This window comes from Diadema antillarum, unplaced genomic scaffold (assembly GCF_040938485.1).
Source record: "Diadema antillarum isolate AM-2024a unplaced genomic scaffold, OU_Dant_1.0 seq00001947_RagTag, whole genome shotgun sequence".
Taxonomy (NCBI): domain Eukaryota; kingdom Metazoa; phylum Echinodermata; class Echinoidea; order Diadematoida; family Diadematidae; genus Diadema; species Diadema antillarum.
In genome coordinates this window covers 276,374-292,191 of record NW_027272607.1, presented here as the reverse complement: position 1 = coordinate 292,191, position 15,818 = coordinate 276,374, and the positions used below count along the sequence as shown (strand labels likewise).

General features: G+C 39.5%; 2 protein-coding genes across 2 annotated transcripts in view; one reads left to right on the top strand and one right to left on the bottom strand.

Annotated features, from left to right (window-relative positions):
• LOC139713317 (MAM and LDL-receptor class A domain-containing protein 1-like) overlaps window positions 1-634 on the bottom strand; it is a 38,566-nt gene extending 37,932 nt beyond the window's left edge. Inside the window, exon 1 of the mRNA XM_071625063.1 lies at window positions 502-634. Within this exon, the coding sequence (XP_071481164.1) occupies window positions 502-634 (133 nt within the window). The remainder of the gene's footprint in view (window positions 1-501) is intronic.
• Window positions 635-7,794: 7,160 nt separating this feature from the next.
• LOC139713316 (ileal sodium/bile acid cotransporter-like) lies at window positions 7,795-13,618 on the top strand. The gene is made up of 4 exons (XM_071625062.1): window positions 7,795-7,986; window positions 11,385-11,578; window positions 11,960-12,164; window positions 13,178-13,618. The coding sequence occupies exons 1-4, from the start codon at window positions 7,795-7,797 to the stop codon at window positions 13,616-13,618; spliced, it is 1,032 nt and encodes a 343-aa protein (XP_071481163.1).
• Window positions 13,619-15,818: the final 2,200 nt, after the last annotated feature.

The window sequence follows — 15,818 nt, the reverse complement described above, 5'->3', positions numbered from 1 at the left end:
TCTCTGAAAGTGAGAGTTCAAAATACCCGTGGCCTTGGTATGTTTAGATGAAGACATATAACATAGTGATCAGATTCATGGTTGTTACAGACCTCACTATCATTCAGAATTGACTCATCTGATCTGGTGATCAAGGGGTCCAAAGTGTGACCGAGTCTATGAGGGGGTTGATTAATGTGCTGGACAAGATCACATGACTCCAAAGCAGAGTTGATTTTACTCACGTCAGCTTGACTTGGACGATCAAAATGAACATTTAGATCCCCACCTATTACCAACTTTCCTGGAAGCAGATTAAGTTCCTTGACAAAATCCTCAAAGTCTGCAATGAATGTGGAAGTTTTAAATCCGTTCTTTGCTGATGATGGAGGCCTGTAAATGATCACATAGTGCACTGTTCGGGAAATGTTAGACACAATAGAATATTCAAACTAGAAACATTAAGTGCATGTAAAACATCCTCATTGTGTATAAGTTTGAGTTCCTTCTTTGCAAGGATACCGATACCACCATGATGCCCTGGATCGATGGATGCTGAACGAGATACCTTGATGAAAGTGTACCCAGGTGGAGTCAATTCTCCTGTGACGACTGTATCCTCGGTAGGGAGCCACGTCTCAGTGAGAAACAGCATATCAATGTCCTTCTCAAGAACAAAGTCGCACACAAACAAAGTGACTCTTATTACAAACAGAGTGAGCATTCCAATATACTACCTTGAGAATATCTACATCAACAGTTTTAAAAGCTTGACTGGATGGGCTGACATGTTTGAATTCACGTCTATGCATGTGACAGCCAGCCCGCTTGCCTCTCGCATGGAATATGCCATTTATTTTTCTTTCAAGACATTGTAAGCTTCTACAGGAGTTGTCCTGCTTGCATGACCTCTTAGAGAAAACAGCTGTGATCTGGTGTACTTGAAAGAGGTAGAAAGTCTTGGTTGAATAGCTCCATTGTTGCAGCAGTCTATTGACTGCAGATCACTACCCTCCATTTGCATGATAGTGTTCCATGTAATCTTGCTTCCACTGAGTGTCCATAGGCCTGTGGTGGAACATGTAGACATACAGAGCATAGACAAGGTAAACCAGGTCAAACTCTTGCTACTAAAATCCATGCTGGCAGAATGATGAAAAATGCTGAAACTTGTCCTGGAGGATCACTGCACTGTACACTAGCACTGGTAAATGTAAAATACAAAACTCCATTATGGAATTAATGACACAAATGGGATGACATTCAGGGAGCAAACTTTGCTGTGTGGCAGCAGGAATACAGCGCCCTCTACCTCCGTATGTACTGTTCAAGCATCTGATGATTGATATATAATTATGATGTTATAAGTATATAAAAGCGTATCATAAACAGAACCTGTTTTCCATTTTCTCCATTTAGAATACCTTGGACGGTATGGTAATCTAAATGCTAAAGCAATATTTTGTTTATTTGTTTTAACAGAAACTCAAGTCATATTATTCCTGTGAGTGCCGCCTCACTGTTTTTACCCCACTTATTTCTGATTATAATGATAGTATCCTTACCTCAATGTCATTTTTTTTCTGCCATATTGGTCACAATGGCTTCCGATGTTATGGAATTGACTGTTCAAATACATTTCATTTTATTTACATGCTTTGTACGCTATATAAAAGTGTGCATGGAAACATTTTCGTAAGACAAACAAACAAACAACCTGAGCCACTGAATTGGTTTTTATTTGTTTATTTGTTTGATTTTTTTATTATATATTATCATTGTTTGTATCGGGATATAGAGCACTACCTTCTGTTTTATTTCTTCTTTCGCCCTCTGTGATCCAAACTATGCTGGCGCTCCAGTGACAGTGAACTTTCAAATACAATTTTGTTTGAAGTTATACAATTCCACCTCATACTTCTGTAAAATTGTGACTGTTATTATTATGATGCCTTCAATCACATTTTCCACGCACGCGTGAATCCAAAACAATGGCCAGATCTCAGTGATGCCTAGAACATACGTTACACGCTGTCGGTGAAATCATGGAGCTACTACTAGTATGTAGTAGCTCCATGGTGAAATATTAGAGCGTCGACGGTGGCCACTTTAATACGCGGCACAATCACAGTTCCTTCCGCCCAAGCCTCTCTTCTAATTGACTCGCATCCTGCGCGAAGAGGGGGACAATTAGGCCAGCGGATGATCGCAAACTGCCGTATAACAAGCATATTTCATTTCTTCCTTCTCAGATCGTAAGTCTCTACAGTATCCCACATAATTCTTTTTTCGGGAACCTGCTCGTACGATGTTATTCACGGCTGCCTAAAAAGTGGCTATTTCATATTAGGTCTTTAATAATAGAGAGCAGTATTGTGAGGATCGCAATGCGCTTGGCCTATAGAAACAGTAAATCACCAACAAAATGCACCAATCTGACAGCAGTGTTGTAATAAGTGCACGCAAACTATCGATATCGAAATGTTCTTAGTATTTTATTATGTTTTATACGACGACGGAAACTCTATACCATGTATACAGAATGTAATAATGGCGCGAGTGTTCAATCAGTCTGTTCAGCAACCTCTTTATAAATTACAACTACGTGTTAGGCAACTGACCCCTTCCACCAGATATTGGACTCATCGGAGGCTTATCTGATTCCGAAATTTCTATTAAAAAAATAGCTTTTCGAGCTCAATAGACACTCGTATCAATTAAAGGCTTATCAAGTGTGATGCCAATGCCTGAAGATCTCAAGAACCTGAACTCGAGTTAACCTGTGCCATAACTGTTAATCACCGGACACTCAACAGACTGTCATACTGGACGTCGGGTGGACACGCCCGATAGCCGCATAACACAAACCTGAAACACATCGGACCAACTCGACACTGATATTACAGATGTAAAAAGAGCACAGATAGAAAAAAAAACCCATGAAGGGAATCTACGCAAAGCTGAAGCTCGTAGAATAACAAGAGGAAAATGTGAGTTATTAGCATCAATGTGGAAATCGGAAATGAAACTGACCAAAATTTCTATGTTGAGGCACAACAACAACGTAGAATACTTAGACAGTATTGTTGAGACTTAATTGTTGCACACTGCACCTACAAAGAATACCTCCTTACTAAGTGTCAAGGCATCCCTGTACATGGTCAATAAGCGCAGAGAGAAGGCATCAAAAAGGAGAGGGCGCCATCTACAGATGGAGATCTGGGAAACACTCTGTCGAGAAGGGCTTTGTAAGGTTTTTGTAACTGTTCTGTTGTTAGTGTTCGATGTGTTGTAGTCACTTCATATTTATACTTCTGTCTGACCACATAGTTACATTTTCGTACTATGTTGATACTGGTTGTGAGGGGAAAGCATATTACAAGCTCTGCTTTTTTCGCTTCCCCTCCAAATTCCATGCTCGTATTATAGGCATTTTTTTTTTTTTTTTTGTCATGGAAACGTACAAATTTTACATGAACAGGACCTCAAGATACTTCAGATATTGAGTTCATTCTCCTATTAATGCCCAAATATCTTACAAATATGGAACTGAACACCAAAAGTTTTCCGGCTGATAATTAACGGAAGAGAATGATTACATGGGTAATAACTTCAGGTCAGATTCAGCAAATTTGCTAATGACTTTACTTGATAGAACATGAGAAAAACATAAAAATCGAAGGCAGTTTGTGGTGTACAGGCGTGCATTAAAGATTGTGGGGATTGTTGAGCGATGGGTTGAGAGGCTGCACAAGTTTCAAAAATACATTTACCACGTTAGCTTGAGATTCAGACAGGGGGTTCAATATAGGAAACTATGATAGAGGTCTATATCATGCAGAAGGACGGAGCACGATCAGACACTGGCGTAGCCAGGGGAGGGCGATGGGGGCGGTCGCCCCCCCTAAGATTTGGACCGGGGATTTGGGAGGCGGAAAAAAAAATGCGTGTATACTGTATGCATGCACATGAAGCGGGTCTCCTTTGCAACCTTTCATCAAATAAGATATTTTTTTGAATAGTTCACCCAAAGTGTGCACCAGATCGTTGAATTTCAGTTCAAAATATGCAAAATTTCTCGTGCTTGGGAGGGGGTATCCCCCTCCCAAACCCTCCCCCTCTGTGCCTCTTTCCCTAGCTAAGTACACTTTTTAGATTTACAAAAAATTCTGAATAATTCTGAGTCCACAAGACTTATATTCCGAAAACTTAAGGTTCCCTCATAAGGGGAATTTCCCCTTTTAATCGACCCTTTCCTCCCTCAGTTCCCCCCCCCCCATCAGTTTTTTTTTTTTTTTTAGTGATTTTCCAAATGTTGATTCCATCAAATATGCGTATACGAGATATCTCAATTTCAACCTTGAAAAGATAAAAGCTCCATCGGAAGGGAAGGGTGGAGATAACACTCGCCCACGCCTTCTCCCTGCTCCCCCCCCCCCCCCCCCGCCATGCAAAGAAGTAGACTGTGGCTATACCCAGATCGCTTTATTTCAATTCTAAAAACGCAAAAGCTCCGCGAGCGGGAGGGGGAATCCCCCTTCCCCTAAGCTCTAGACTTTATACATACGCACAGATGGTGCACATTCGGAATAAGAGCTAAATTCACACTTTTAACACTTCGATGAAAAAGCATTGCACCAAAAATGTGCACCAGATCGCTGAATTTCAGGTCTGAAAACGCAAAATCACCTTCGTGTGGGAGGGGATATGCCCCTATCTACACCCTCGCGCTTTTTCTGTTTTATTGCTGAACAGACAGTGTTCATGATATTCAGTGCAAGAATTAATACAAGAAGACTAGTGTATTTAAATGATACCATTTTATGGGCAAATTGTTCAATAATAATCTACACTAAAATATCCTGCTACCTTAAACAAGTGGGACTGTTTCACGTCGATAAAACGCGCAAAAACATTCATCAAATTGCACCATTTGCAACATCAAAATGCAAAAAGTTCTTACTGTGGGAGGGGGACACCCCCTCCCACACCCTCCCCTCCCCCCTCGCTTGTTCCGCTCGCTCGGGTTCAGTCGCGTTCATGACATTCAGTGAACAGAATTAATACAAGAAGTGTGTTTAAATTATACAATTTTATAGGCAAATTGTTCAATAATAATCTACACTAAAATATACTGCTACCTTCAACAAGTGGGACTGTTTCACGTCGATAAAACGCGCAAAAACATGCATCAAATTGCACCATTTGCAACATCAAAATGCAAAAAGTTCTTACTGTGGGAGGGGGACACCCCCTCCCACACCCTCCCCTCCCCCCTCGCTTGTTCCGCTCGCTCGGGTTCAGTCGCGTTCATGATATTCAGTGAACAGAATTAATACAAGAAGTGTATTTAAATTAAACCATTTTATAGGCAAATTGTTCAATAATAATCTACACTAAAATATACTGCTACCTTAAACAAGTGGGACTGTTTCACGTCGATAAAACGCGCAAAAACATGCATCAAATTGCACCATTTGCAACATCAAAATGCAAAAAGTTCTTACCGTGGGAGGGGGACACCCCCTCCCACCCCCTCCCCTCGCCCCTCGCTCGCTTGCTCCGCTCGGGTTCAGTCGCGTCCATGATATTCAGTGAACAGAATTAATAAAAGAAGTGTATTTAAAATTATACCATTTTATAGGCAAATTGTTCAATAACAATTTAATCTACACTAAAATATACTGCTACCTTAAACAAGTGGAACTGTTTCACGTCGATAAAACGCGCAAAAACATGCATCAAATTGCACCATTTGCAACATCAAAATGCAAAAAGTTCTTACCGTGGGAGGGGGACACCCCCCTCCCACACCCTCCCCTCGCCCCTCGCTCGCTCCGCTCGCTCGGGTTCAGTCGCGTTCATGATATTCAGTGAACAGAATTAATACAAGAAGTGTATTTAAATTATACCATTTTATAGGCAAATTGTTCAATAATAATCTACACTAAAATATCCTGCTACCTTAAACAAGTGGGACTGTTTCACGTCGATAAAACGCGCAAAAACATGCATCAAACTGCACCATTTGCAACATCAAAATCCAAAAAGTTCTTACTGTGGGAGGGGGGACACCCCCCTCCCATACCACACCCTCCCCTACCCCCTCGCTCGCTCCACTCGCTCGGGTTCAGTCGCGTTCATGATATTCAGTGAACAGAATTAATACAAGAAGTGTATCTAAATTACACCATTTTATAAGCAAATTGTTCAATAATAATCTACATCAAAATAAACTGCTACCACAAACAAGTGGGACTGTTCGACGTCGATAAAACGCGCAAAAACATGCATCAAATTGCACCATTTACAACATCCAAATGCAAAAAGTTCTTACCGTGGCAGGGGGGACACCCCCCTCCCACACCCTCCCCCCCCCCCCCCTCGCTCGCTCCGCTCGCTCGGGCTCGGTCGCTTCGCTCCCTCGCAGACTAACCGCCCCCCCCCCCCCCCCCGAGATGAAATCCTGGCTACGCCGTTGCGATCAGAGCTATCAGTTCTGAACCATGCGATGATGTACTACCATGAATATGGACAAGTTCGGGCCATTCAATGAGTGCAAAGCAGTGCTGAACACCGAATATATTGCAGTTCCCTAAAAATATAGGGGGTGATTTTATTACGTTCCTCACACTTTGCATATCAATGTTAGAGCTCTGTCAAAATCCGACAATGTGAGAAGGAAGGTCGTCGTTATACCCAACTGAAATCGTGGCATTATTTCACACATTTTTATCGCGTTTTCGTTTTAGTGCGTGAAATGTATTTTAAAGCAAAATCGACACTTGCTTCAGGCATATGCACTGAGAACTCTGTTTTCACTTGAAAACGCTTTTATGTATAGCAAGGGTATATACGCGAAGCATTTACATACAGTGACAACTCAAGCGATGGGAATTATTGTTCTTGGGGTGTTTTTTTTTTTAGGCACTGCAACAGTTGCACAGTTCACAGAAGTTTAACAAGTACCTAATCTGGTACTCGTTGCACTATTCTTTTTCTTCTTCTTTTTTTTAGCATGCGTGTGGTTGTGGGCTGATGGTGGTGATACATTTCGGAAATGATGTCAGGTGTCAAAAGAAATGTCGGATCTAACACAAACAGAACATAGAGCAACAAATGCAGATGAACAATGTGTTTGTGTGTGCGTGCGTGTGTTTGTGTGTGTGCAAAGTGCAGGAAAGGGAAGGGAGAGACAGGGAGAGAGAGATTTGAGGACATGAAAATAACGGGGCCACACATGCGGGCAATACCCATTTCCATTTATACAGCTCGACCCTTGGTTTTCTTTCTCGTCGTTGATAGTGCTTCTCTTTACAGGTAGAAAGTATTTTCCCCAATTATATTTCTCAACCTCTTCTTTTGAGATCTCCGAAGTGTTACAGACGAATTCAAGACTAAAACGGTGAGTTTCGATTTCTTAAACGTTTCATAAAAAGTTTAATACGCTTTCAATGAAACACATTTAGATTCCCATGTAAACCGCTTAGCTTATAGTTATAAGATATTTATTATAAAATGAAGCACCAGCATGCTCATTGTCTGTTGTGCAGGCAACAATCCCGATATTTCTCCCTCGTATGGTAGCTTATGTTGCATTGAGTGTGCAAGATGCAAAGGTAAGTGTCTGCTAAACTGTATCTAATCAGTCATCATAATCGATTGATAACACTGTGGCATATGAACGCTATATATACACAACTTCCAAACCTTAAAAGAGGCGTGTTTTATTCTAAAGTTTGAGTCTCCTTACGAACTTCCGGGTCTTCTCTTCCAAGTTTGTCTACTTCCGGTCATCTCACCCCGCAGCTGAGGATGACGCCAACCACATCTTATATGGACGTCGACGACTACTGGTGGAATGGGACTGTGAATGAGACTGATGTCGGACCAACATCCCACATCGCGGCGATGAAACTCGCCCACAAGATCGTTCTCACCTCCATCCTCCTATTCATCATGCTGGCCATGGGGTGCACCATCACGCTGAAGGATATTAAAGATGTGGTGAGTGACAGAATGGCAGCAATTACGATTAGCCTGATTTCCTTTTTTTTAACTCTGTTTGTCTCAGATGTGTCGAGGTCACAGTTTCACTTGTTTTTGTTTTAATGTGAATCACTGAGTTACATTTCACGCCATAACCAGTTTGCTACATGTATGTTTTTGCTAGTTACTGTCATGTGATCATTGGACGATCATGATCACTGAATTGATATATACCGTAATTTTTAACCGTAGAAGACCAATTTGAATTTAATTAAGTAATTAAGTCAATCTTGGACCGTTGCGTAAATTTTATTTTGACAAGTGACATCGTTTATTTTTCACCACTGACATCGAGACCTACATTACAGTCAGCATATTTTGTAGGATCATCATACATATACATGTATTAATGTTTTAATAAGACAGAAACGGCTAACAGTCGAAACAGTTTTTTAATCGATTCAGATTCGAGATGCCTCCAGAAGCCCTACAGGAAAGAACACAAGTGTCCCACAGTGTGAGAACCACAGTGTGAACACAGTGTGAAATCTCTTCACACTGTTTAATTGAGCGTTTTAACAGTGTGAACACAATTATTATTAGTCGTCAATTCACAGTGTGAAACAAAGCATTACTATGTGAACAAAGCATTACTATGTGAACACTCTGTAAAAGCCAACCACAGTGTGAAATCATCTTCATACTGTTAACTTCGAGCATTTTCACATAGTTGACTGAACACACTGTGAACACACTGTGGGACACTGCGTTCTTTCCAGTATAGGGAGGCATCATTAGCTCTGTGTCACCATGCAACATTAGGAGCTATAGTTCATGACAAGATTAAGTTTTCGGGGTTTTTTTTCATTCTATTCCATTTATTCTGTAATCTTTTCGTAGTACACAACAAAATAAATCCCAACTTTTTATTTTTCTGCAAATAATATTATTTTCACGCGCGACTGCGTAAAAATATCAAACCAAAAATGTAGAAAGCAACAGAAAGGTGATGAACGGTATTATCAGGAGCAAAATTCTACGGGGAGAAGTACTATAGATTTCGAAGTGCTGGCCAATAAAGAAAGAAAGAAAGAAAATCATGTTTAGAATGAAGGCACTGGCATGAATGTAGGCCCTACTTGAAAGTAGCATAGCTCGTGCTCCTTTGATTTGCTGCATGTTAAATATTTTATAGGAGAAATGAGCTTTAAGTTTGGCAGACGTGGGTCAGCAATACGATTCTTCAATACCACGTCGCAATATTTCTTAATGTACCTTATCAAAAGTAACTTAATATACACAGCGCAAAGAAGGAAAGATTACTTATGTTATTGAAGAGGTGACCCGATACCCTCATCAGTAGAACTTTATATACACAGGAAAACGCAGCAGTGCAGTCAATCAGTACGAGTACGACCCAGTACACTATACTATAATGTTCCAACGGGAATGATAGTGATGATAATCATAATCATAAGAAGAAAAAAGTAGAAGTTCCTATCTAGATGACAGCTGTTTCAGGGTTATTTTGAAATCCTATGCTGGAGTTTTCCGTGTCTCTTGGTGTGTCCTTTCACCCTTTTCCTCCCCTTCCCGGAGGAGTAAAGAAGTAACACGGTATAGGCCTATATCCTACCTATATGTGGTTGTGCCTTCTGCTTCATACGCCCTGGAGTAAACATTGGTAAACCACTTCGAAGTTACATTCTGTGCATGAGCAGATAAAGGTCACTTTGAGAGAGAGAAAAAAAACCACATCCGACATAATGAGACACGGAGAGCTGAAGTAAGCAATGTCATGAGCAGTTCCTGAACGGTTTGTTGACGTCGCAGTGAAAGAACATTAAAAGTTTGATCGCAAAATGATTTCACTCTATTCTCCTCAATTTGAGATTATTTGCGATTTAACATACTAAAAATGTAATAAGAAAATATAAAATATTTTTAATCAAACTCTAAGAACATTCCGTGCTCTGCAATAAGCGAGACACCATTGGCAATATTCTATTTTGTTCTATCTGATGATGAACTTACTTTAAAATGATTAACAATGGCGCATAACACTTTCAGCAAGCAGGCTCTTCATCATTAAACATTCAACCACTACGTAAATGGGTGATATACAGCTTTACAACTGTTTCGATGTCATGGTTTAAAATTTGGGGTACTTGAACCATCACGCATTGTGAACCATGGATCTGAATCAACACCTGCCGGATTTTCCTGATAAACAGGTCAGATGGAGCTGTGTTTGCACGAACAGTTCATGACAAGCAATTGAACTCGAGGGACATGAGGTTAGGCAACATATTCCCACATTTAGATAGTATACTTAGGAACTACAAGTCCCCCCCCCCCCCCCCCCCGCCGAGATTAAGTCAGACGAATGGAAACTTCTCTGGTCATGACCCCAAACCTATTTGGGTCATGTCAGAAACTGATGATACAAACCATGAATAACTTTGTAATGAAAACTGTAAACTCTGTAACTGCAAATTTTACAGAAGTGCAAATTTATCATTGGGGAGTTTTTTTTTTTTCTGCGGGAATAATTTTTGTGTTAGGCTTGTTGTCCCGAATCGGTTCTTTGAGTGTAAACCTGAGTTTATCAACATCAGATTCATAGTCACCTACAGTGGATTCAGCACGACCTCTTAGAACCTGGGATGATACACCCAACCAGTGGTTACAGTGGCGGTCTTTAACCGTCGTGTAAACTTATCCCTCAAACTGAAAGATCTAGGGCTCTTTCACTCTGACTGGACTTGCGATTGCTCTGCTGCGTGCTTGCAAGAGCTAGTGAAAAGCGATTAATGGGCCATAACGTGACTGAATTCAGTTTAGACGGAATTGTTTCACATAAGGAAAGGCCATTCTATTTTCATTGTCCTATCACCCAAAGAGATAACAGGAAACTCAAGCACTACATTATTTTTTTTTTCATTTGCTGAGAGCACCGGTTAGGTGTTAAGGTCAATAATGATGTTCATGATTCGTAAATACCAAGCATCATGGAAGAACTATGGTAAAGTTGAAAATATCGCTCTGCACTTGATGTTGGTGTTCTGAATTCGAATCTTGCTCCGTGCGAAATTGGATCCTTTGAGAATGAAGCTTTTTGAAGTAATGATACAGCATACATGCAAGAGACAAACGGTGGTCAAATCATACAGATTGTGTGGTGCGGAGTAATATATGGCAAGTGAGATGTAATTTGTCACTATTAAGAAGACGCAGCTTTCAATATTAGCTGGGAAGGGAGAAGTGAAGGAATTAGAAGAAGGTATATAAGGCGGGGATCGGAAAAGCTTGCTCCTCTTTCAACCTGTCCTTCTTGTCTGTAATATGTCCGACAAAACTATTGTCCAATATTAAAGAAACCTTAATCAAAGAAATTTCGTTCTTTCCTTCTACAGCTACGAGTACCGACAAGTGTCCTGATAGGCATGTTATGCCAGTTCATACTCTTGCCTCTAACGGGATTCTGCCTCGCTCTGGCCCTGTCGCTCCCGGCGCACTATGCCATTGGGGTGCTGGTGATATCTTGCTGCCCAGGGGGAACCGTTTCCAACCTCTTCACCTTCTGGACTAACGGCGACGTCTGTCTCAGGTGCGCTCAGTCATATCCTGCAGAATTTGATTTCATTATGTTCAGACATTAAATCATTAATTTAGATTATCTTTGTCGTTGTATAAAGGTGTTATATAGGAGCTGATGGTATCGAAAGAGCTCATGGGGGCACTACTGTGTTTATCTTATGTAATAATTTTCTGAGAATTCCCTTTATCGAAATAAGGTTTGATATCCCGAAGGTTTTTTATTCAGAAAAAATTAGATAAAGTTTCGTTAGCTAAAGAAACCTTTTTATTTTTCGAATTAACGAACCTTCGCAATTACGAACCACCCTATAACAGTGCTCAATCTATATTTTAACAAAAACAGATAAACGGTATTGATATAATAGTCTTCATTATCATGACACACCCGCAGTATCTGCATGACGACCGTCTCCACCGTGGTTGCCATAGGGATGATGCCCTTCAACCTCTTCATCTACAGTCGAGTGTGGACCAACGACAGGGCCATCATCCCATTCGTGAGCATCTTCACCTCGCTCGTCTGCATCCTGATTCCGGTTGCCATAGGGATGCTCATCAGATGGAAGAGGAAAGAGTGGACATCTCTCATCGCACGAGTGAGTACACTGCTTTTTCTTATTTAACATTACATATCTGGCGATATACGGGATGTCCCGTAGTTCGCACAAATGCTGCAATCACCGATCTATAGATACGAGGTAATCAGAAGCAGAAATGACTTGGACGATGATACCATTTTATAGAGCTTTTCACACCCGTAAACTTTGACCTAACATCCCACAGTCCCTTGCCTCGCTTCCTGTCACTTTTGTTTGGATCAGCATTCACTTTTGAAGTTTACAGCTGATGGAATAAGTCTACATCTACATGAGATCGAACAATCCCTAGTGTCCTATATATTAGCGATCGATAGCGATATTTGGGGGGGGGGTTGTGGGGTGTTCCTTTCGGGGCTAAGATTGCTGTAGAGGACTATACATGAGTTTTTTCTGTTCCTTTCTCACTCGTTAAATAAAACTTAAATAACAACGAGACACCCAAATAAGTTGGACACAGTGCATTATTGTGCAGAAATATCGTAGAAAGGTAGACAAAATCTACAGCCAGAAATGGGAGTCATAATCTGATATCGTCATAATATAACACGAATGATATCACCAAACTAATTACCTCAGGTTCTCATAAACGTCAGTCAAGGATTCTAATCTGAGAATAGTTTGATATTTTGATGTAATGTTTCACCATCTTAACATCGACATTTACTAACAAATAACAAACAAACTGCGGATTATTTCAAACAAACAAAAATCGTGAAACATTGAAATGACTGGCATTGATAACACATAAAAATGGAACGTTTCGTCTACACTTGAAACCTGCTGGAGAGAGGATAAACAGCAGCTGAATGTAATTATCATTATTAATATTATAATTATAATTATTATCATTATTGTTATTATCATGATTATGATTATCATTATCACTATTGTTATCATTATCATTATTATCATTATTATTATTATCATTATTATTATTATTATCATCATTATTACTATCATTATTATTATTATCATTATCATTATTATTAATCTTGTTTCATCTGTTCCAGGTCGGAAGCATTCTGGGATTGCTTGGGATCTTAACCTCCATAATCCTGACGGCACTCATCAACCCTTCTACCTACCGCGTGGGCTGGCGGGTCTGGATCTGCTTGGTTCTCCTGCCGTCGTTGGGGGCGACAGTAGGCTACGCTCTTGCTTTGCTCCTCCGCCGCTCAACCGTCCAAAGCCGGACCATCGCCTTCGAGACGGGCTTACAGAACGTGTCCCTGGCCATTACGCTGATCCTGCTAACCTTCAAAGACACGCCCCATCTGTACACGCTGCTCATCTACCCGTCGCTCTACGGACCGTGCATGATGTTCGAAGGCTTCGCAGCAGTGTTTGTCTACAAACTAGTGAACCGATGTTCGGAGCGGAAGTGGACTCAAGCGCCCAAGGTTGATGACGTGGATGACTTCGGTTATGAAGCAAATATGAAATCCATCTAACAGTAAACAATAAAAATCATGATCCACCATGATTCGCGAGGAAAATGTATACTCTTGCCTCTAAAATATACGAAATGATTAATAATATACAGAAATTCTGCCTACCTCGTATATAACTGTAAAAACTCAAACAGCGGTGGCCTTATTTGATTTCCTTCACCAGAGCTTGTAATAAGTAATGATAAGTCATAAGTAAATAAACAATGAATAATAATCATTAAATCATTATTTTGTGCATACTCGTACAGAAGGGAATTTACTTTACAAGGCCCTGTTGGCTTTATTCAAGTTCTCTTTTTCATTTTCACAGATATATGTTAATGATTGATTATCTTTTTTGCATACCGTATTGTAAAATGCAATGGTACTATTGTATTGTTTAATCAGAAAATGAGATGAATAAACGAATTGAATTGAATTGAATTGAATTGAATTGAATTGAATTGAATTGAATTGAAATGAATTAAATTGAATTGAATTGCATTGCACTGAATTGAATTGCTCTGTCCTTCACAAGGTGTTGACAATGCCGTGCCAGTGCGCCCTGCCGGTGCACAGCGCAATCTCTATTTTGATCGTATGCAAAACATTGAGGACTATCAGTATCTTCGAACTACTCTAGTTTGTAGATTTTTTCTGAGCAAGTTTTACTTATTGGGACAAGAATTATCAAGTTATAAGCTCTGAAAATGCAACAACGCTTTCATTGGTCATAAGCAAACAATATAAACGGGACAAAATGAAATCATCGAATTGACTCTTTATTCAATAGAAAGAATAAAAACTTATAAAAAATGATTATACCTATACTTAGCATATTTCAATGAAAGTAAAAATCACGCCAAACCTTGTTTTTAGGTTATGCTGGGAACTTAAATCATATAAATGTAAATTGTAAAAATGTAAAATTGAAAGAGAAAAACAGAAAACAATTTCTTATTCTTAACAAAGAAAACCACTCAAATTATAGGAAAAGACATGCACAAATTCAGAAATATCGATGTGTTGAACTTCATCATCTACCGATACTTACAATGCTGCATTAAAATCTAGACATTTTTTTTTTATTCACCAAGGATTAAATCCTTAATGATATCTCTTGTGTCTATTGTAATGATCATAATGGGAAAAGCCACATTGACAAAAATAGATCTTTATCCTGATCAGGTATCGATTTTGTGTTAATCATTGATAGAATTGGTTTGATTGGGTATATTAATGTCACTTTTACTCAAGAAAAAGAGATGAAAATCTGCACATGGAAACTGCATATTGTACTGATGATGATATCAAATTCAATTGTAACATGCAGTCCTAAAACGTATAGAATCTGTTTGAAAGGACAAGTTCACCTTCATATTATGCATCAAATTACCATTTCGTTAACGAAATGATCATTTCATCGACGGAATGACTGTTTACGAAATAGTCATTTCGTCGACGAAATGACTATTTCTTCTCATTCAGCGGTGGCGGGGCACTGAAACTTCAAATATTCACAACTTTTGAATTCTTCCATTTTCCTCAAAAGTTCACAGATGTGTTCTGTTAATATCACTGCACTATGTATACGAAGATGAACTTGTCTTTTAAGTACACAACATTGCGCGTTGGACATTATACATTGTATATGCGAAAACTTGTACCCTACATGCATGATTATGATCATTAAGACACTTTTACATAATTTATCTGTGCGAACTGCTGTAAAGATAGATATAGTATTATTATCATAACAATGCAGTATAATAATTAATTTTCAGTACATTATAGAATGGAGCACAGTAGAGTAAGTGCCATCTGTATAGAAGCTATTAAAGTTGTGTTTGTCTATTCGTGTTTATATTAGGCAACTGTGCACTGCAATTACAATAATTATATTTGTATAGCGCTCTTATAAAGTAACTATAAGTTGCTTCGTCACACCACTATCTACTGGGCATAATCACATACACATACATACACATATCGCGAATACTTAATAAAATATAATTTAATTTTCTTTAAAAATTGTATATACTCAAAACAATTTCAAGTTTAAAAACCAGAAGCAACTTCTCAAAATTTATACAAAGCCCTCCATTTCTCTTCCCCCTCTCGGTCGCTCCGTTCTCTCCCAAATATCTTCCATGTTTTGCCCCACCCCCATCATTAAAATGGAACGACGCCCCCTGGTGGGGATGATTGCTTTAATTGACTT